The sequence below is a fragment of the Petromyzon marinus genome, chromosome 2 (genome assembly GCF_048934315.1).
Source record: "Petromyzon marinus isolate PM22_M1 ecotype Great Lakes invasive population chromosome 2, UKy_Petmar_22M1.pri1.0, whole genome shotgun sequence".
Lineage (NCBI taxonomy): Eukaryota > Metazoa > Chordata > Hyperoartia > Petromyzontiformes > Petromyzontidae > Petromyzon > Petromyzon marinus.
The window spans coordinates 5,756,095-5,777,323 of NC_133668.1; the positions used below are offsets into that span (position 1 = coordinate 5,756,095).

Here is a 21,229-nt window from a genome sequence, read left to right on the forward strand (position 1 = left end):
AAATTTCAAGTTTGTTGCATGTCAGGAAGTACGCTAAACATTTTGAACAGACACACATAATCACAACTTTGCCTTTTATATATATGGAGAGGAGATGAATCGACCTATTAATACGTGTTTACATGCGGGAGGAAACCGCGTGCTTTCAGATTCCCTTCTGCGGCCGTCTGGAACACTCTTGCTTCCGATATTAGGAAGCCCCTAGAGCTATGTACTTTTAAATCGTCGAGATTAAAACCTAATTGTATGCGATTTTTTTTTACTAATTCCTATAGAACCGTACGTAGCCATCCGATTACCACGGTTGGCTACGTACGGTGCGAAAGAAGTTCAACACACGGTACTTACATAGAGATGGAGTATTAGTCCGCAAGCTTCCGTACCGCGTTCTCCTGGCGAACCAGGCCATGGAAGCCCCCTCGACGCCCAAGGACAGGGAGTTTTGCAACATTTGTGAGCTCCACCAACCCTCGCTTACCAGTACTCATAGATGCGATACCTGCTAAATACTGGCTGCGGAGGAGGGGAGGGTTTAAACCATCACATTGTGACATACAAGTGCAGTATAACAATCATTTTAGGGTCTCCCGTGACCGGCCATGGGGGTTGACTATACTTCCACCACGCACGGTCAGTGCGCGTCTCTCAAATTATCACACTGATGTCACCGGGTTCGTAGCAGTGTGGAAACTCCCGCGCCACCTATGACTGTAAAAGAGGAGATGTATGAGGATTTTTTTGAGTACATTGTAGGTTGGCTCAACACGCAGTGTTTGCCACAAATGAACCACAATACCCTGCTTGATCTCGTCAAAGGAAGATAAACCATCACGCGAACTCCGCTCATCCTGGATCGCAGCGGCTTTTGGCTTAACCATCGAACAAAAGACGGTCACCGCATCGCGCGGCCGTCTGGAACGCTCTTCCTTCCGATATTATGAAGCCACCGGAGCTTTGCACTTTTTAATTCAAATTTAAAATTAATTTCTTTAGAACTGCCTTTTTTGCCGTTTAGTCTGTTGCCCTTCCACCGCACCTCCGATGAGCACGGTTAGCTATGTGCGGTGCGAAAGAAGTTCAACATAACAAAAACGGGACCAGACCCCATGTGCTGCCTATTCTACCCATCACCACCGAGGGGCGCCGTACACCACACAAAAAAAGGTAAACTCGCACCTCCACCAGCAAGAATGTGCGCAGCTTGTGGTCTGTCGCATCGCATTTTAACGGAAAAATAATAAGTCGCGAGCAACAAACAACAATGAGATGATCGAGGTGGTGTTTGAGAAAGAGCAACCGGGTTGCGAGATGGGCCTGCCATCGTGACCAGTGCCTTGGAAGGTTGAGAGACTAATGTATAGGGTGGATTGAGGTGGTTTGCCCAAGAGGAAGCAAGTAAAAAAAACACAAGTCCATTTTTATCTGTTGCAATCATGGGTTGTATCACCGATGAAATATGTATCCTTAGCAGCAGCAGTAGCCATGGTCAATTCACTGCTGGATGAAAAACCTCCCCCATACCGCCACCACGTCTAACCATCGATCCGGTGATGTTTATTAGCCACCCCAAGGAACCTGCACACGAGCTCATTTCATTGCTCCATCTCCACGGTAAACGTCGCACAATATCAAACGTAATGTCACAGTAATTGTTTTAAACCAGCGTCGAGCAAGTAATCACAAAAGCCAAAAACAAATTTCGAATGAACTGCGTCAGCCATATTCCTTGCTGCTATGCGATCCCACTAAATACATCTTGATGTACATGAATACCGTAATTAAGGTTTTAGGTTCGTACGAGATTGATGTCTATATATTCTTTGGGTCTTTCAGTAAAGTCACGTTGATAGGTTGAAAGAAAATAACAAAATATATTTTCTTTTAACCTATCTACGTGACTTTACCGAAAGAAAAACACAAAATATATTTTCTTTGAACCTATCTACGTGACTTTAACGAAATACCCAAAAGAATATGAATTCCTGCAGTCACGAAAGCTTTAAGTCAAGATGGTGCCTGTATGCTTATTGATTACGAAACCCCCGTCAGGTCCGCCAGCGCTCGCGCGTGTCAGCCGGCATCCACATCACGTGGATGAAATCTTTTTTTTTAGAGCATCCGGGGGGGGGGGGGGGGTCCTGGATGCCCCCACAAAATCATCCACGTCACGTGTATGGAAAATAAAAAAAATTGAGCATGCTGGATGACCATCTTGGATGCTCAAAAATATGATTTCATCCACATCACATCACGTGGATGAAATCATGCTAAAAATGATTTCATCCACGTCACGTGGATGAAATCATTTTTCTTAGCATCCAGGGGGGGGGGGGTGCCCAGCCTTGTCTCCTCCTCCTCGACACTGCGACGTTACAGGCTGGAAACAACTGCAGCCATTATCATAACATTAGCGCGCGTCACCACCCCACAGGGCGTGGTTGTGCAGACGGGGCGGCCAATGGTCGGGGAATGACATCATGTTATTATGAGGGAGGCTTCCATGAGGAATCCCACAGGGGGGGGAGAGAGAGAGGGAGAAACGTGGTTGGTTGGTGGTTCGGTTGGAGGGGGAAAATGTTATAGATTTTACACCCCTTTTTTGACCGGCCACGTTTCTCAGACGAGCGGAGCTGTGTCTGCTCCCTGGACTCTCACCATTGTTTTTGCAGAGAGGGAGAGGAGAAGTGGGGGGGGGGGGAGAGAGAATGTTCACGCAGCGAGATGCCTCTGCTCGTTTAATTTCCAACGACGGACCATGATCCCGTCATCCTTGACGTCTGCGTGGTGTCCCACTCCCCCCAACTCGGATGTCTCGCAAGGATACCTGAATATTTAATCGTTCGCGCCTGCGACAATAGCAGATCTGTAATCTGTCCGCTGCTTTTTGGGATTTTTTCATTTTGAAATCTCAGCTGCTCGAGATTTATTTTACGTCAACGGGAGGAGGTGGTGGTGGTGGTTGGATATCGATCGCTGATTGGCGTTGGTGGGTGGCTGGTGGCGAGGTGGGGTGGCTGGCTGAGACGGTGGTTGGAGGTAGGTGGCTGAGACGGTGGTTGGAGGCAGGTGGCTGAGACGGTGGTTGGAGGTAGGTGGCTGAGAGGGTAGTTGGAGGTAGGTGGCCGATTCGTGGGGTGCGGCGGTGGGGGGTGGCGACTGGCAGGGTGGTGGTGGTGGTGGCCACGGACTACGCGTGCGGTTGGGAGGAATTTCCCCCCGTCCCTCCTCCGTTCGTCGCCGCGGCGAGGAGGACCCCGTGGAAGACATGGGCACCGTGCTCTCGCTGTCGCCCTCCGGTCGGAAAGGTCGCTTCTTCGACGATGGCCAGGGCTCGGTGGCACACTACACCGCGGTGCAGAACAGCAAGAACTCCAAGGACGGCAAGGGTCTCAAACGCCACTCCATCCTCATCTCGGCGCTCACCTGGAAGCGCCTGGTGGCCGCCTCGACGAGGAAGAAGAGCGCCACCAAGGTGAACCCCAACCAGGAGGGCTCGGCTCAGAAGCACGGCGAGAATCTCCCCAAGTCGTACTCGTGCGCCAACCTCAGCGCGTACTGCCAGCCGCCCCAGGTAACAACACCATCATCATCACCACCACCATCAATCACCACCAGCACACAGCTGTGCGTTCATCCAGACAGCACGAGAGAGTGCACGCGTGCTACGGCTGTCCGTGCGTACACGACACCCAATGTCTCACGTGTGCACGCGCAAAAGATAAAGATCCCCCCCTCCCGTGTAGCCTTGACAGGCTGTTGCGGCAAGTGCTGTTAGTGAGCACCTGTGAAGTTCGCGCGGCACGCCAAGTGGGTGGGCAGGCCAGCACCACGCCCGGCCGTCTTTGTCTCCCGAGTGGCGATGATTTTACACACCACACCAGGTACTCATTTGAGGCTGAGTCGACCTAGAGGGAGGCCCAGGACGAGTTCAGATATGCGTCACTGGTATTGGCCGTGAGCGGGAATCGAACTCGGACGTGATTGCCAAGCCCTAGACTGTATCCGCACATATCAGATTTTTTTTATATATGGGTCATGACAACCGGTTTGCCTTGCCAGCTCGAAGCGCAAGCGTTAACCTCAGCAGCCAAAATATAGACATCGGAAGGGACATACACGTACAAATTACGGTTTTTTTTGGGATTCGTTTTATTGGATCGTTGTTTCTGATGGGGGGGTTTGCGGCATTCGAACGTCACATCTTACATTTCCAGCACGCCGCCTTCTTTATAACGACGCAGTTAATTATCCGAGTGCTTTAAAAAAAAAAAGACGTGCGCGTCCGATTCCAGACGTAAATGAATGGGGAAGTGGGGTGGTGGGACGCAGCGAGCATCAGAGAGTGATTTTATTCATTCCATCCTCCTACATTCCATTGCAGCCGGCGCTCAGCTGTACCAAAAAACAGCCGCAGCAGCAGCAGCAGCCTCAGCATCAGCAGCAACAACAGCAGCAGCAGCAGCAGCAAGTGCTGTCGGGAGGAAGAAAGGGCCAGCAAGCGCTGGTGCAGCAGAGCCGCAGCCCGCCTCGCCGCGTCGTCGTTCAGGCCTCCACCTCGGAGCTGCTCAAGTGCCTGGGCGAGTTCCTGTGCCGTCGCTGCTCTCGCCTGCGCCACCTGTCCCCGTCGGAGCCGGGCCTGTGGCTGCGCGCCGTCGACCGGTCCCTGCTGCTGCAGGGCTGGCAGGACCAGGCGTTCGTGACGCCCGCCAACGTGGTCTTCGTCTACCTGCTGTGCCGCGAGGCGGTGAGCGCGCACACGGGCAGCGAGCACGAGCTGCGAGCCGCGCTGCTCACGTGCCTCTACCTGTCCTACTCCTACATGGGCAACGAGATCTCGTACCCGCTGAAGCCGTTCCTCGTGGAGAGCAGCCGGGACGCCTTCTGGGAGCGATGCCTGCGCATCATTCAGCTCATGAGCGCCAAGATGCTGCGCCTGAACGCCGACCCGCACTATTTCACGCAGGTGTTCTCCGAGCTGAAGGAAGAGGGCGCGCGGGAGGGCATGCCCCACTGGAGCTTCCACCTGGACCGATAGCCGCGAGGTCATGAGGTCACGAGCTCAAGGCCACGGCCCACGTCACCTGCTGCACGCAAAGTATGCGTAGCCCGAGGACCGCTCCAGACGGAGAGAGGAAGAGACTTCCCTCGTTCAAGGCCAGATTCTTGGGCCACTGCTAGGTCAGCCGGCCGCTTACGACGCCTCCCAGACACACGCCGCTGATGCTACTGCTGCCGCCACTAAAGTGGGGTATGATTCTGGAGTTTCAGTTAGCTGGCCCTGATGAGCTTGCAGAAGTCTTTAGGAAAACAATATATCGGTGAGTTTAAGGTGCATGTTTCAGACCGCATGCGTTTCCACGGGATTGGAACCTTAACTTCGTCTTTTTTTTGCATTCATAATTTAATCCGTTTGAAGCTTGTGTTCTTCAGCTGTCCTCTGATGGCTTTGAGGCAGGATGTGAGACGAAAGCAGTTTGATTTAAAAAGGTTCAGAACGTGTGACGAGGCAGACAGCTTGGATTACGAGAGGATGAGGGCTGGTGATTACCCGGGCAGTCGAAACACCAGACGTTAATTGTTTCTCATTACGCTTCGAAAATATTGGCTGACTGGGACTGCAAACATTGAGGCAAAATGTTGCAACGGAACCAATTTGCAAATTATTATTTTCCGTGACTTCTCTTTAATGTTCTGCTGTCGTGGATTATTGCTTTTGGTACTATTCACAATACACAAGTTATACGTGCACAGCATGCACCAATGAGTGGCTTCAATATTCGATTTTGGTTTTAACACGTGGGTGCAACATGTGAAAAGCACCTGGTCACGCATCTTATAGAGACTGCTTGCCTGGAGACTGACTGCAGCAGGCACATTAAGGTTTGTAAAAGAGCGTTAAGTTAAATATATTTGAAATGTGAGCCAAGGTGGCGAATGGCATAAGATGCAAAGTTGTTACTGAGAACTTTATGTTGCAGTTAAATGCACAGTAGTTTTTTCTCTCTCTCACACACACACACTTAAAAAACACTTTGTAAAACAGACGGCACGGATATTGACCCGTGACCAATTTAGAGGGTAATGTTACTGGGGAAATGCCTCACCGCCTCAGACACAATAAGATCATTTTAAAAATTACAACATACAGTTTGGTGTAGCATGTGACATTCTTCTTGTTATTGTCATTATTTGCAATCGAATGGGCAATTACTTGCCGTAACAGGAGTGCTCGATTACAAAAAAAGGTCAATTCCTCCAAAATGCCCTACAGCTGGTGGCCACAGCCACGGGCTGTCACCGCGCTGCTCAATTTTGTAGTTCTATGTACAGCTGTACGCGATCAGTGTCCATCGTGGTGTGTAATGTGCACTCGTAATTCTATTGCTGGAATGCATTCGGCTACCTATATTAACTTATTGTATTTTTATGACAGATATGTGTTTAACACACAGGTTATTAATATTTTATATTTTAAATGAATCAAAGGTGGATCAATGTGCGCGCGGTTCATTCTCGTTATAATTATTATTCGAATGACGCACGGGGAAATCTCCAATGTATACAACTAAGATGTGCCAATTATCAAGGACAGTGGGCGCGTGTGTGTGTGTATATACATATCTTATTTGTTTTGTATGTTAATTGCACCTGGTATTCTTGAAAACGTGACACCCATTAGATGTGAATATTTTTATTGACTGTGCAATTTAGTTTACGCGTGGTAAGTGATCCGTTGCATTCAATAATAATTTGCCATTGCTGGTGTACGGACATACTGATGTTTAATTCAAATTTTCAAACTGGAATACGACAGATGCCAATACAACAGTACAAAACCCATTGCGTGGCTCGCATGGCTTCAACACAGTGACTGGGTGCATGCAATATTGCAGTGTTCTTCATTGCAAGGGCAGCGGGCTGCTGGCGGCCCCTGTGACAATACACAAATATGAAAACACTCCCGATCATCGTGCTGCTGTCAAACCGAAAATGGTCTCAAATGTGTGTCGACCCTCACACTGATGATGTCTAATCGGCGAAAGTGGTCCCCACCTCCCCCCACCCCCCCCCCTATGAAAATTAGTGAAGTACACCACTATAGATTGCCATCGGTTCCATATTGTAAAGGTTGTTTTAGTTGAGTGTAACATTTGAAACACCTATTACACCTGAGAATATTGTATTGTTTATACTTGCTCCTGCATTGACCAGAATGCTAAAGTACGGTCAAACAACTCCATGGCTAACAATGACGGAGGCCACCAGCCAGCAGTGGATTGATAAAGGGCTGAAAATAATTATGAATACTATTTACCCAGTTAAAAGCAATTTCACATAGAGCAGCAGTAACATGGCCTAGTAACATGGGTGCCACGGTGGTGAGATGTTAAACACCTCGCCTGATATACAGTGATGGGTTCGATCCCGACCCTGTGGATTTTTCCTTGGGTCCTCTGGTTTTCCCCTCCAGATTTAGAAACACGCGTTTAGAGTATTTTGGCTGCTATAAATTTGCACGTGATAAGCCACTTCGCTGAGCTATCATTTGTGGCCAGGTCGCTTATGAAAAAAAGCTATATAGCTCGGTGGCCCTTACCTGGTAAAATAAAAATAGTTTAGTTTTAGTTTAATTTTAGCTGGAGCACATTCACCGCTTGTTGCAGAGGTTCCAGCAGAATCCAGCAGCCACCCTGGTCATTATTGCGGTTGCGGTGTATTACGTATGCTTCACAGTGGATGTTAAGATTCACAGTGGATGTTAAGAGTATGTCATTGTGTACCATCGTCGTGGTCCAAATTTGAAAATGTTACCTGAAATTTACTCAATTGGGATTTCACATAGTGATCATCGCCCACTCCCGCGAGAACCTGCCAGCTATCCTGAAACTGAGTAATTAGACTCGGTCAGTGAAGCTTTTCTGGAATAAAAAGCATAATAAAAAAAAGTGTATGCAAAGCAGAGAACAGTTGGCAGCCAAAACATATCATTGGATCATTTAAGAGTCAATTTTACATCACACATTTTAGTCGAGGCGTCTCTATGCATCGGTTCAGAAATGTGCATTCTTACACTCGCAACACGTGCATGAAAACGAGTGCGCCGTCAATGTTTTTGTTTTTATCATTGTATGTGTTTGGTTCATCACGTGACCCCTGAAGCCACCAGTGGCCACTACATATACCACAATGTTTATAAAAAATATATATTGATTCTTGAATAGAATCGAGAATCTAAATCGTGCCAATCCACTGCATTGCCGGTAGGTGAATCGTAACACCTCTCACGTGCAGTGCACACCGCAGATGAGTTGGACATGGACAGTTTTTGTCAATCCACCGCTGGGTAATGGTCTCCCCGGTCATGTTTTTTTTCTCACAATATTAAGCATGCTGATCAGTGCGGGTGGGTGAAGGTGGACAGCATAGACGTGGAAGCACAAAACTACAGAGCAACAATGGATTTTTCCGCATAGACCATATCCCCACAGCCCTGTTTGTGCATGGTTGTCATCCATCTAAGTGCTACCCGGGCTCAAAGCTGGTCACATTTACTTACACACTATTTCAATTAGACATTTTGGCTTTTGCTAAAATAAGTAATTATTAAGAGTATTCTTAGTGGCATTTTAAAGGGACCCCTTTATCCAAAACAACCCTTCGGCCATAAATTATCTTCCGTAAATTTAGTAAAAAATTCTAACATAGCTTTACATTATATCCATTGCCTCCGACTTACAATGTCCATGGCAAACACACGTTTACACAACAACGCTTAATAACAACCCCCCTGTGCACTTTTCCATTTTGTGAGAAGGTTTAATTTGTTTGAAGACATCGAAAATCCCAGAGAAGCTCAATGGGAAATACGACTTGGTTGTAAATAACCACGATACAAAACACGTCAACGACAGTTAATGTACACAGGTGAAGATCCCAATATGCGGTCACAGAGGCTGTGTGATCACGTTTAAACCTTTATTTGGTCCCATTCTGCATGATAAAAAAGGCACACAACCCACTATCATCCAATTCTGCTCCAACAGGTCACATCCACGAACGAAATGCTATGAATAATAATAATAAATCCTTTTGGTATTGATATTGGATATTTGAATATATAAGTATATATATAAAAGCTGTGCAGTTTTAGCATAAGTGTGTATTAAGTTCATAATGAAATAAAAACATAAAAATTCAAACTGCTTTTAAAAAGGGATTATGACATCCTCAACATGGGCACTGCCCCGTTTTTAGAGAGATCATTAAACAATTATATTTGGCAAAACAAAAAAACAGTCCACACCGCTCTTACATCCCACTTGCACACAGCACAAGCTGGCCTTCAGACAAACTGGGGCGGACTCAGCAGGAGGAAAAGGTGCTGCATGGCTGCTACCCAGTCCTCTAAACCAGCGTTTCTTAAACTCTCCAGCCCTCTCCCATGCACACGGTACAGCCTTCTGTGATTACCAACCATCAGGTGCAAACGGTGCGTGCAGCAGGTTTTATTTGCATGTGAATACAAGAGGTTAGCAATCACGAAAGAGTGGACTGTGCGATGTCGCACAGACCAAAGTTGGGAAACGTTGCTCTCAACGTTCTTCCAAACACGTAACATCGGTACATGTGCCATTGTAAAATTGGCTATAACTTAACGTTTGATTTGCCATTTGATTTATCCAAAAATATGGCACTATAAATGTCCTCTTATATTACAAATAATTATCCACACCGTGTAACACACACATATGCAATGTTTAGAAGCCCACCCTTTTGTTGCATTGTAATATAATGACGAAGTAGTTTCAACTCTTCCGGCTTCTAATAGCATGAGTGCTCAGCATGTGCAACAACAAATTTCTCTAAACTCCTACAACTGGCAGGCAGGCACATTTAATGCACAGTGCACACTAGACTGTAATGAAGTAAAGACTGGCATACCAGAAGGGCCATGGAATGAATTGTCGAGCAAGGCCTAGAGTTGAGAACTATCGATCCCTAATCCTAAACGGTTTCCCTTCCAGTTGTTGCCCATTGATTCCGCGCTGTCGACAGTAATGGAATGGTTCAATCAAAATCCTCTCCCGCTGCTCGGATGCAGTGTCACGTAAAAACCACCACGCGCCTACCCGCCCGCTCGCCAGCCTTCCCCTCGCACCGCCTTCCCCATCGCATGTGCCCGCCGGTGCCTAGCCGGCCCACAGGAGTACAAGCCCTGTGCCATTTTTGCGGAACTCGGGCTGGTCTTGCCCGGGCGACGTCTCCAACGCGATCGTCCTCCGCTTGCCTCCCATGGTGCACGCTGCGGCGTCGAAGACGTTCACCTGGAACGGGCGCTTCTCCCTGCGGGCACGGGGGAGCGGAGACAATGGTGGGGGTTTGACAGGCGGCAGGGCAAGGGAAGGAGAGGAGCTGAGAGCCGGCGTCAGCAGGAGAGGGTGTGCGAGTGGGGCCACGGAGGTTGACGGACGAGGGGTCCAGTAAATGTGGGGTGCATGTAGGGAGCAAGGTCAGATTCGAATGTATGTTGTACGTATGCTGAACTTCTTTTGCACCGTTCGTTGCTAACCGTGCTAATCAGAGGTGCTGGCGAAGAACATGTGTGACAGTTGAACCTTATGGGGGTACCCCGGCTCTCGCATAATGTCCGTGATGCAGTCATTTTTAGTCTGTTGATGGTCGGCGATGCGGCAATCGACTCATCTCGACGAGCTGTACACGATGCACTATTCAAAGTTGAATTTTTCGATAACGGATTTTTACGCTAAAGATTGGCGTTTCGACATCGCGGAGTAGCACTGATTTCGGATTGATTGGTGCCCCAGTCGCGGAGTGAAATACACCCCTGGATAAAAAAAATAGTGTCCCAGAAATAAAATATTTACTTGCCTCGGCCATTTTGTATTACTTGGTACCCCGGGGCACTGCCATAAGGATCAATTCACCTCTGGCGATTCATTAATTGTCAGCATTCGGGGTCGCAATCCAATTTAAGCAGGTTATTTTGTGCCTTATTTATACCACCATGTTGGCATTATCCGTCACTCATGTTTCACCAATTTTTGTTCTATTCGCCTAAATGCATGTGAACGTATTTTGCACGTGAATTGCATATATATGATTCTGAGCCAAACAATGTATTGCATGTATCGTGAGCCTAAGAAGTAAATTAATCCATAAATTAGTAAATGTGAGGAGTGACCACAAGAAATAGCGAAATGAGCTGACGAGAGAAAGTGGCCATCATCATTATCAGCCATGATCAATCCACCGCTGGATGAAGGCCTTCCCCCAAGCTGTCACCGCCACCCACAGTCCCGAGAGGTGTAAACAAACCACCCAACACCCGCACGCGAGATTATTTCACCGCTCCACCTGAGACAAGTGGTAAGCGATGTGAGGGTAATGGGAGACGTGAAAGTGAGAGAGGGGCGCTTATGGCCAGTACAGGTACAGGCAGGCGTGGGTTTTGGGATCAAATTGAAAGGAAAGGGGAGAGCATCTTTTAGAACAACAAAACATACAATGCATGGTTCCACTTTCTACCGAAGGACTTTTGAGGCTCTAGACATCTTAGAAACGTAAAAAAAATACTTTAAGAAAACTTGTTTGATGGTAGGCGACCTAACATAACAGGCCACATTTACAGCACCCAAGCATTGCCAATAACAACAACTCGCCTTGCCTACAGTCAGCCAATAGGTCCCTCGTGTTGCTTTGTGCTACTCTTGTTTTGAAGTGTCTCCGTAAACCATTCCCCAGCTCCCTGTGGCCACTGGGACAAGGTATGAGTCACCTCCCATCTTGTCGCTCCACTGCTTGAAGTGCATCGTTTGTTGCTGGTACACGGAGTACCCTCCCCAGCCTCGGAGCTCGAGCCATCAGGGAAAGGGTGATCCAGTAATGAAGGGCAGGTGGATAATTTTACAAATTACCGGCAATCGATGATCTTTGCAAACAACGTCCCTTGGAGCCACTTACACGCTAACGTGTTAGTTGCGCATAATTGGGCCGTTTAGGCTGGAATTGAACCACAATCCGTGGACTTGAGAGGTAAGTACGTGAACCTCTAGGCCACCAAGCCACCCAATCAACATTCATTGAAAACAATGCAATGGCAATGACTTTTAAAATAATAATGAAAAATATATGCCATTTTAATTATTGCGCCCAATTATAACAAGCCTGAACACGTCCGGACAAATGCTGCTAATTATTCTAATAGACTCAGCTGGATGCCTTTCAAAATCTGGGTAGTTCATACAAAGCCAGATTTACACTCTAATCCGCATGCCCGTCACCTTGAGTAATCTCCCTGGGCCAAACCCAGAGAGGGTCCCCATGATTCCAGCTGTCCGTGCGATGCCGCCATCCCCCATTCCTTCTCCTGCACCACCCCCTTCCCCCCGCCCATCCCATCTCTCTCCACCTATAATAATGCAGATAATGTTTTGTTTGTATATAGTGGCGTCAATTATGCAACTGCAATATATGAAGGCGCGCGTATAAATTAAGATGTTCTCAGCAAATTAATTGAGTGTTTATACAGTCTCTCCAGACCTTAATCCCATGGAAAATCTGTGGAAGGTTAGAGTTGCCAAACGTCAGTCTCGAAACCTTAATGACTTGGAGAAGATCTGCAAAGAGGAGTGGGACAAAATCCCTCCTGAGATGTGTGCAAACCTGGTGGCCAACTACAAGAAACGTCTGACCTCTGTGATTGCCAACAAGGGTTTTGCCACCAAGTACTAAGTCATGTTTTGCAGAGGGGTCAAATACTTATTTCCCTCATTAAAATGCAAATCAATTTATAAAATATTTGACATGCGTTTTTCTGGATTTTGTTGTTGTTATTCTGTCTCTCACTGTTCAAATAAACCTACCATTAAAATTATAGACTGATCATTTCATTGTCAGTGGGCAAACGTACAAAATCAACAGGAGATCAAATACTTTTTTCCCTCACTGTACGTGTGGGAGGAAACCGGTGGACTCGAAGAAAACCCACACGTGCGAGGGGGGGCAACGCTCCATCCCATACAGATGGGACGGGTGGAAATTAATCGGGCACTTGCTGTACCACCTTCTAGCGAGCCAGGCTGATAAACCTCCTCGACGTTCAATGGAAGGGAGTTCCATAATATTTGTGCGGTGACCCACCAACCCTCGCTGCCTCCGCGGTGCTGCATTACAGGCCACGTGCGTTAACCGCCATCGTCCCCGTATGCCCGGGCGGCTCATGCCTCAATGGACACGGTGGACAAACAAATCCCTCGTCACTCTCAAAGGCCCTCAACGAGAGACGCGCGACGTGCCACGGGGACATGGGCTGAGCGGGTCTACGCGACACAAGCACACACCTCCCAAAGGCTTAGTGTGACAACACTGCCGGCACGTACACAGACTTAGAAACGAGATTCAAATCCTGAGGAAATGGTGCAAGAGGCATTGAGGCAGACGATTTTTTACCCAAAAAATGTTTTGCAAAATCACAAACTGACAGAGGCTGTAAATGATTGGCTTACAGTCCTCGCACATTGTAAATCCAATCTACAAATCCCGCGATGGAAATTGAGCCTAAACACAAATATGCATAAGTAAGTGCATTTAACTTATTTGTCCTTTATCTTAATTTAATTGGGATCATAGAGTGGAAACATTGGCTGTCGGGCTCGAAATTTGTTAGCAGAGAGCACTTACTGGCGAGCACTGCCGTTGAAAGCAGAAAATTATATAATTATACACAAACGAGTAAACTCTATACACACAATGGCCATTCTCATCGGCAGACAAAGAGAGAGGGAAGGCACTGAGCCGGAGCCACTCAGATTGTGCTTTGAGTGAGTGGATCGTCCTAGTCCAGACACCAATCGCTTATATTCTATGGGAACCCTTTTGCCAGTATGAAGATACAAAAAAGACTATCAATGGTGTAGGCCAATCAGTGGGGCGCCACAATGGCTATGAGATGTTAACCACCTCGCCTGGTATACAGGAGGTCGTGGGATCGATCCAGACCCTGAAGCATGTACATATTTCGAGTTTGTGTGTCCTCCTCATGATCACGGACATTTTTGTCTGGGTCCTCCGGTTTTTCCTTCCACATTTTGAGCTATCATTTGTGGCCAGGTCACATCCGAAAAGAGCTATCTATATAGCTCAGTGGGCATTGCTTGGTAAAATAAATATATTTTTTTATAGTTTATACATTATCAAAGCATATTTGTTTGCATGTTTTACCACAAGTATGTGTGGTTAACGCAAAATTGATACCTTGTAATAGGTGTCTATTTGGTGTTTTTATATCTTAACGCAAGCATTTTGCCAGAAAGGGTAAAGTATTTTTTTTAACCAATCACTTACTTTGTTCATTCCAGCTCTGCGCATTAAAAATAGTTTTATTGACAGCCGGAACACACTTTGCAGGGCATATGAAATTTGTGTCCCTGGTGTGCATAAAGAACCCTATTATGAAAATAATAATAAATTCAACTTGTAATTAAACGGCACTCGTTCTCGAAAAGAAAGAGCCGCTGAGGGGCTTGAGGAGGAACCACAGACGGGTAGGAAGGCAGCCGCTAGGCAATGAGCCAGGGCTAAATTCCCCCCGCACCGCTCTACCTCACCCCCCAAGCTCTGCGGTCCTCTGTATATTCAGATGTTTGTAAGCCTATTTATGACAATTGATACATGTGGGAAGAAACTGGAGCGTCCAGAGAAAACCCGAGCAGATGGAACAGGTGGGGTCCACATTTGCTGTACTGCCTTCGCTTGGCAATGGATGTACGTACGTTGGACTTCTTTCACACCGTACGTAGCCAACCGTGCTAATCGGAGGTGCGGGGTGAGGACTACAAAGTTAGGGTATAGCACGTGAATGACCACGGGAAGGGCGTTTCACCACATGTGTGTGATCCACGAACCCTGGTATCAACAGGCGTGCACTATCGCCCAGCAAGGTTGAATTGACTTAAGAAGTGGCCATGTGACATCATCTTCCTAGGCTGTTCTGCGACACAAGGTGGTCCACTGCTAGCTTTGAGAGTTTACAACATCATGCAGAGAGCACACTTAGAGTGTAATTTGGAAACAAAAGTTGTATGCCACCACACACACACCCAACGATGGTATATTTTACACGAACATGTATATTATATTACAATTTGCAATGTGATATTTATTTGTTGAGGCTTAAAATTAAACTTTTAATGAAAGGAAATGCATCCACAAGCAATAAAAGCACGTAGATTAAATACGGTCAATGTAATTATTCACCCGTTTAATGTTTGCACTCGAAATTCCAGGCGAGGTATTGTCAGTTGAGTTGAGTTGAAAAGTAATGACGAAAGAGACGGCCTCCCCAATGCGTTGCTGGTCATCGTGCTCATTTGACCATACTTCACCGGACTGGTCAGTGCAGGTTGGCGTCGTTTTTTTATATATATAACGGCACAGCAGTTAAAATAATCACTTTTTGAAAGCACGAGTAAATGAATACACATGTGCGCACAATACTTACGGCCTCATTATTTAAAAAAAAAAACGTAAAATGTGTATGATCAATTATGCCATTAAGCTATTGCGGGATTACCACTGTTGCTGTTCAATAACTGGGGAAATTATACAGGAAATAAGGGAACCCTAAAATTAAATAAAGGGCAGAGAAGGTAATTACACGAATAAGATCCCTAGCTCTAGCCGCTAGCGACAGTTGCCACGGCAACATCAGCCAAGGGACCCAACCTCCATCTCCATGACAACCACACGCAAGGATAAAAAAATATGAATGTATTGTGTGTATGAGCGCCGCTGTGGCTCATATTAAGCCGAAATTATTCACAAACACGAACGGCAGAATGGGCATGCGACGACGAATGGAATTGAGGCCGTGCATAATTGCCTGGCCACTCTTTAATTAGGCAATTTCGTGTGGGATATGTGCTCAATTTGACCCGGTGTTATTCATTTGCACAGGGGCAGGGCTCCGTTTTTACTTATTTACGTGTTCATCAATCTGTGCATTACGCCGCACGGAATAATGCGAGAGTGCACGATGGCCGGACGATGAATTGGGGCAGTTATGCACAGCGCACAAGACACGCAAAACATACCCCTCCTCAAGACTCCGCATGTTCTGCGATGCCCCGGTCAACGACGTGCGCTTTTTTTTTTACTGTGCGCATCACCGAAAATAGGTCGATCAAAAAAAAAGCATACTGGTAGGGAAGTGGAAACACTCACGTACATAGATTGGGTGCAACAATTCACACCTGCGCACATGCACGCACAACGCACACACATCCCTCGCGGGGCTGTGATTTTACCGAAACTTTTTTTTTTGTCTGGAGTTTACTGGTGTTTAAAAAATATATATCCGCGTTGTCCGTACGCTTACGTTAACACCTTAACCTAAACGTGACGTTGGCATAATAGTTTACGTATAATTTGCCATTAATCGCAAGAGATGGCGATTCGGATACGCACAGTTCAGTGTGACAGGGAGGATGGCAGCGGATAAGAGAAAATCATCGTGAAGCCAAAAAAGTCGACATTAAGCGGCGAAGAGAGTCACCGTTACACCCATGATGCGCACCGCACACAACATGAGAATGCACGAGCTCGCAAACACACAGAGCACAGAGCCGCACTTGTAAAAAAAAACGCAGCACAAACCCCCTTAGAAATTGTATTTGTATACCTCTTGTGTCAGGCTTAGAAGCATAAAAAAATATATCACCGGCGGGGGGGGAGGGGGGGGGCAATCCTACATCTGTGGCAGAGAGCGAAAATGCCGCAACGGCTCGGTCACAATGTGGTGAAAATGTTTGTGGATTCTTCTTTAATCGACAGTGACAAATATTACTCAAAGAACACGGCTCAGCCATACTTGCAGGGCACCCTGTACATCAAAGGGCAGACCTCCACTCGGGGGCCTTGAGCGCTTTCATATCTGCAACCGCGCGCAATTTGTGTACACTAGACCCGGGCATTTTGCAGTGCATTCGAGAAGCGCTAGTGGTGGGTTTTATTTATTCAACGGATACAATTGGGTTTATTTTGGTTTATTATGCTAAATACCTTTATCGGCAGGAACACTACGTGTTGGCAAGGAGAAGAGTTACAGCTGTGGATTTCTGTGCTGCACCACCCTTTTGTGGAGGAAGGAATCTCCCTCGCACGTGACTTATAGGCTCGCACATGTTGGTTACACGAGCAAGCACTCCTGCACGTGGTGACAGCAATAACGTGTCTGGGTCTTTATCAATCCACGGCTGAATGAAGGCTTTCCCACGCCGTGTCGGTCACGGGGGCTTTTTTTTGTTGGGATTGGACATCGCCACGCTGGTCGGTGCGGGTTGGCAAAGACACGGAGATGGCCTCGTGTCAGCCGCAGTCAGGGATTTAACTCGGTGGCGAGACGTTAACTGCCTCGCCTGGTATGAAGGAGGTTGTGGGTTCAATTCCAACCCTGGGGGCCTGGATATTTGGAGTTTGCGTGTTCTCCCTGTGGCCGTGTGGATTTTTCTCCGGGTCCTTCGGTTTTTCCCTCCACATTTTAGAAACATGCGTTTAGAATATTTGGGTGCTGTAAATTTCCACGTGACAAGGTACTTTGTTGAGCTATCATTTGTGGCCTTATCAATAAGAGCTATATAGCTCAATGGGCCTTACTTGGTAAGATAAAAGTACAGCAGACTCTCGATTATCCACGCTAATGACAGGGAGGGTGGCAGCGGATAAGAGAAAATCAAGGATAATTGAAAAATATCCATTTCCCGTGGATCTCTATGCCAAAAACCACTAATACTGGGCTGTACTGTAGAGGCGATCACGTGGATTTCTGATGAGCTGGAGCACATATTTATTCGGTTTAATCACGTGAATAACCATGTATAACTGTTTTTAGATTATTCATTTGGGCTTCAGGGAAAACCCGTGAGTTATCAATTTATGTCAAAATCTCAACTCATGTCGCGGTGCACTGTTTACTGCCCCATCACGTCCACCAATCTTTATACATGTGCACACACAAATAGTTTATAGTTACCATGATATACCATGGAAAGACCGGACTCTGCAAAAAAAGGAATGTGGCAATTCCATCACTGGCTCTAGACTGCCAATGGGGAAGTCATAATATTTAGTAAAATAACAGAACTGATCAGTTGCTTAAGTAATGTACAAGTCGATCGTTAAACCTACGGGGTTTGCAAAGGAATAAAAAAAAAATCTAATCCAAATTACTTCACGTAGAGAACCCATCAAGTATATTTTTTGAAGCATACCATTGAATTTACAAGCGATATAAAACAATTGCTCGTTGTGTAAAATACGCACTGAAATTAATTATTAACTATATTTTTTGTTAATTTTTCATCATCAGAAAAAAGCTAATTAAAATATGGGCAAGTGTCGTAATTGCAAATTAATTGCATTTCAATGAAAACACCGCAAGACGTAAAATGATGTGAGCCTCCTCTTGCAGGCAGGGCGTGATCAGTGACCTTGCATGACCCTTCCCCCAACCCCCTGGCACCAACGCCTGGACACCTGGACACCTTACCACTCGACCCACCCCACCAATAAAACAGGGAGAGAGCGAGACACCGGAGGAAGATTTATCCCCCTGGACGGAGCAGATAGTTTGGGTCATAAATCTGCCGCACTAATGAAAGAGGGATAAGGTTGAGAAGGCATCTCGTTCAACGGTTCCTCTTGATGGCTCCAAAATGAGTTCTCCATTACAGGGCAGGCGGAAATCCGTATGTGTGTGTGTGTGTGCGCGCGTATCTCATGGTGTGGGGAGCGGTAGTGCAACGGCTTGCTGCGCTATGAACCTGGTGACCCAAGTTCGATTTACCGCTCACGGCCAACGCCAGTGACGATTATCTGAACCGGTCCTGGGCCTCCCCTAGGTCGACTCAGCCTCAAATGAGTACCTGGTGTGATGTGTACATGACATCACTAGGTAGACAAAGGCGGCCGGGTGTGGTTGCTGCTCACCCATCCCCTTCATAGGTACTCGCTGATATCACTTGCCCCAACAGTCTGTGAAGCCTATACGGGGGATCTTTGTATTTGTATTTCATGGAGAAGGGAAATAATAATAATAACAAAACCCTTGTGCGAGAGCAGTCATGCAGCAGTTAGCATGCACTGAGCTTTGAACCCGGCGACCCAAGTTTGATTCCCACTCACGGCCAACATCAGTGATGAATATCTGAACTGCTCCTGGGCCTCTCTTAGGTCGACTCAGCCTTAAAATATTGCATGGTCTGCTGTTTGATCATTAGTACTCGACATAGGTGGCCACGAACAGCACTTGCACTAACAGTCTGTATGGCTACCAGAGGATCAATACAACGCAGATGCGGGATAGAATCACTGACATTATCAATACAAAGCAGATGTGGGCTAGAATCACTGACAATATCAATGCAACGCATATATAGGCTAGAATCGTTGACAATATAAATATAAAGCAGATGTGGGAAAAAAAATCACTGACATTATCAATACAAAGCTGATGTGGGATAGAATCACTGACATCAATACAAATCAGATGTGGGATAGAATTACTAACAATATCAATGCAAATCAGATGTGGGCTAGAATCACTGCCAATATCAATACAACGCTGATGTGGGATAGAATCACTTACAATATGAATACAAAGCTGATGTGGGATATAATCACTGACATTATCAATACAAAGCTGATGTGGGATAGAATCACTGACAATATCAATACAAAGCAGATGTGGGATAGAATCACTGGCAATATCAATATAAAGAATATGTAGGCTATAATCGCTGACAATATCAATGCAACGCAGATGTGGGCTAGAATCACTGACAATATCAATGCAAAGTATATATGCTAGAATCACCTTTTCACGACCACAGGTTCCGCTTAATAAGCTACAATTGTCTTGTGTTCATGAAAAGGTACGAGCAAACGTGGCAGGTCACGCTAATGCAGCACAGGAAACCCCCGTTCGAGGTGTGACGAATAATTTTGGATGTCATATAGATTTATTAAAGCTTATAGCGTGGTGCTATGGTCATTGATGCCCTACGCTAGGCACCAAGAGACCTGTGTACTTTCGATTCTTGTGCAAGACGTCACTTCCCTCAACCCGCATTGACGAGCGTAGCTAAAGCATGGTCAAACAATCCCCATAACCCAACGCAGCATGAGGAAACCTTCATGCAGCAGTGGATTAACAAAGGGCTGTAAACTAAACCAATGCTGTGTTACACACGCAACATATTCCAAAGCAGTATTTTCCAAAAGGCGGGAATTAACGGCGCACGAGGCATGTCACACCTTCTACAGCCGCATTATTAAAATAAAAACGATTTGCATATTGCCACAAATCTGAAATGATTGCATTTCAGTAGTGAACAGCTGTATTCGATTCTCAAATGCTGCTACTGAGACAATTGTGCTGCTAAAAAAAAAATTCAAAAAGAAAAAAAACCCTTCACTGTTATAGATATTATCTTCATGCAGAGACCTCCTCAGTACCTGGAAGAAATATTTATTAAGCATATACACAAATCGCTCTATTTGGACACCTCTCATACACAGGCGTTTGCACATGAGGCTGGAGAGTGCTCTCGGGATGACTGACGCATCCAAATGAATATTCCCAGCCCAATGATATCTCCACACTTTGCTGACCTGCTTATCCCGTCGCATTACGTTCCGGTGTAAGTAACGTCGTTTGTCAGACCACAGTCTGCTATGGTCCCCGGGAATGTAATTTCCCCGCCACCCTGGAGTCATCTCAGTCGGGGACATGCCTTGTTCTTTTCCCATTACTCCACCTCTTAACGTTGATCAATGAAAGGGAAATAAATAAATAAGCCGCTCCACGGCACGTGACCAGAATGCCAAAGCGCTATCTCGCACTGTAGAGGCACGATACCTTGCAGCCTATTTCCAGATTTTTTTGTTTTGTTTTATTATTTAGCAGGAACGCATTAACGGAGCCTAAAGAATATTTTTTTTTAAAAATGTTCTTCGTGGGATGTTTTGTTAATATTTACAGTATATTTTTTGCATGTGGGAGGACACTGCCGTAGCTGAAGAAAACACATGACTCGCTTATATCCAGCTATAAAATACAGAGACACCTGTGTATATTCTGGATATAATATATATTACAATTAGTTTATTATTTACTCTATATTTTTAAGACACTATAACAGATGGACAAACT

The 21,229-nt window shown here is 46.2% G+C and overlaps 2 protein-coding genes across 3 annotated transcripts in view; one reads left to right on the forward strand and one right to left on the reverse strand.

The window, feature by feature from the left end:
- Positions 1-2,515: 2,515 nt before the first annotated feature.
- Positions 2,516-6,840, forward strand: CDK5R1 (cyclin dependent kinase 5 regulatory subunit 1). The gene is made up of 2 exons (XM_032966318.2): positions 2,516-3,571; positions 4,382-6,840. The coding sequence occupies exons 1-2, from the start codon at positions 3,266-3,268 to the stop codon at positions 5,033-5,035; spliced, it is 960 nt and encodes a 319-aa protein (XP_032822209.1). The 5' UTR covers positions 2,516-3,265; the 3' UTR covers positions 5,036-6,840.
- MYO1D (myosin ID) overlaps positions 6,766-21,229 on the reverse strand; it is a 147,041-nt gene continuing 132,577 nt past the window's right edge. For both annotated transcript variants that reach the window (XM_032966166.2, XM_076069222.1), the window contains one exon: positions 6,766-10,344. In XM_032966166.2, coding sequence (XP_032822057.1) covers positions 10,191-10,344 — 154 coding nt within the window. In that variant the 3' untranslated portion in view covers positions 6,766-10,190. The remainder of the gene's footprint in view (positions 10,345-21,229) is intronic.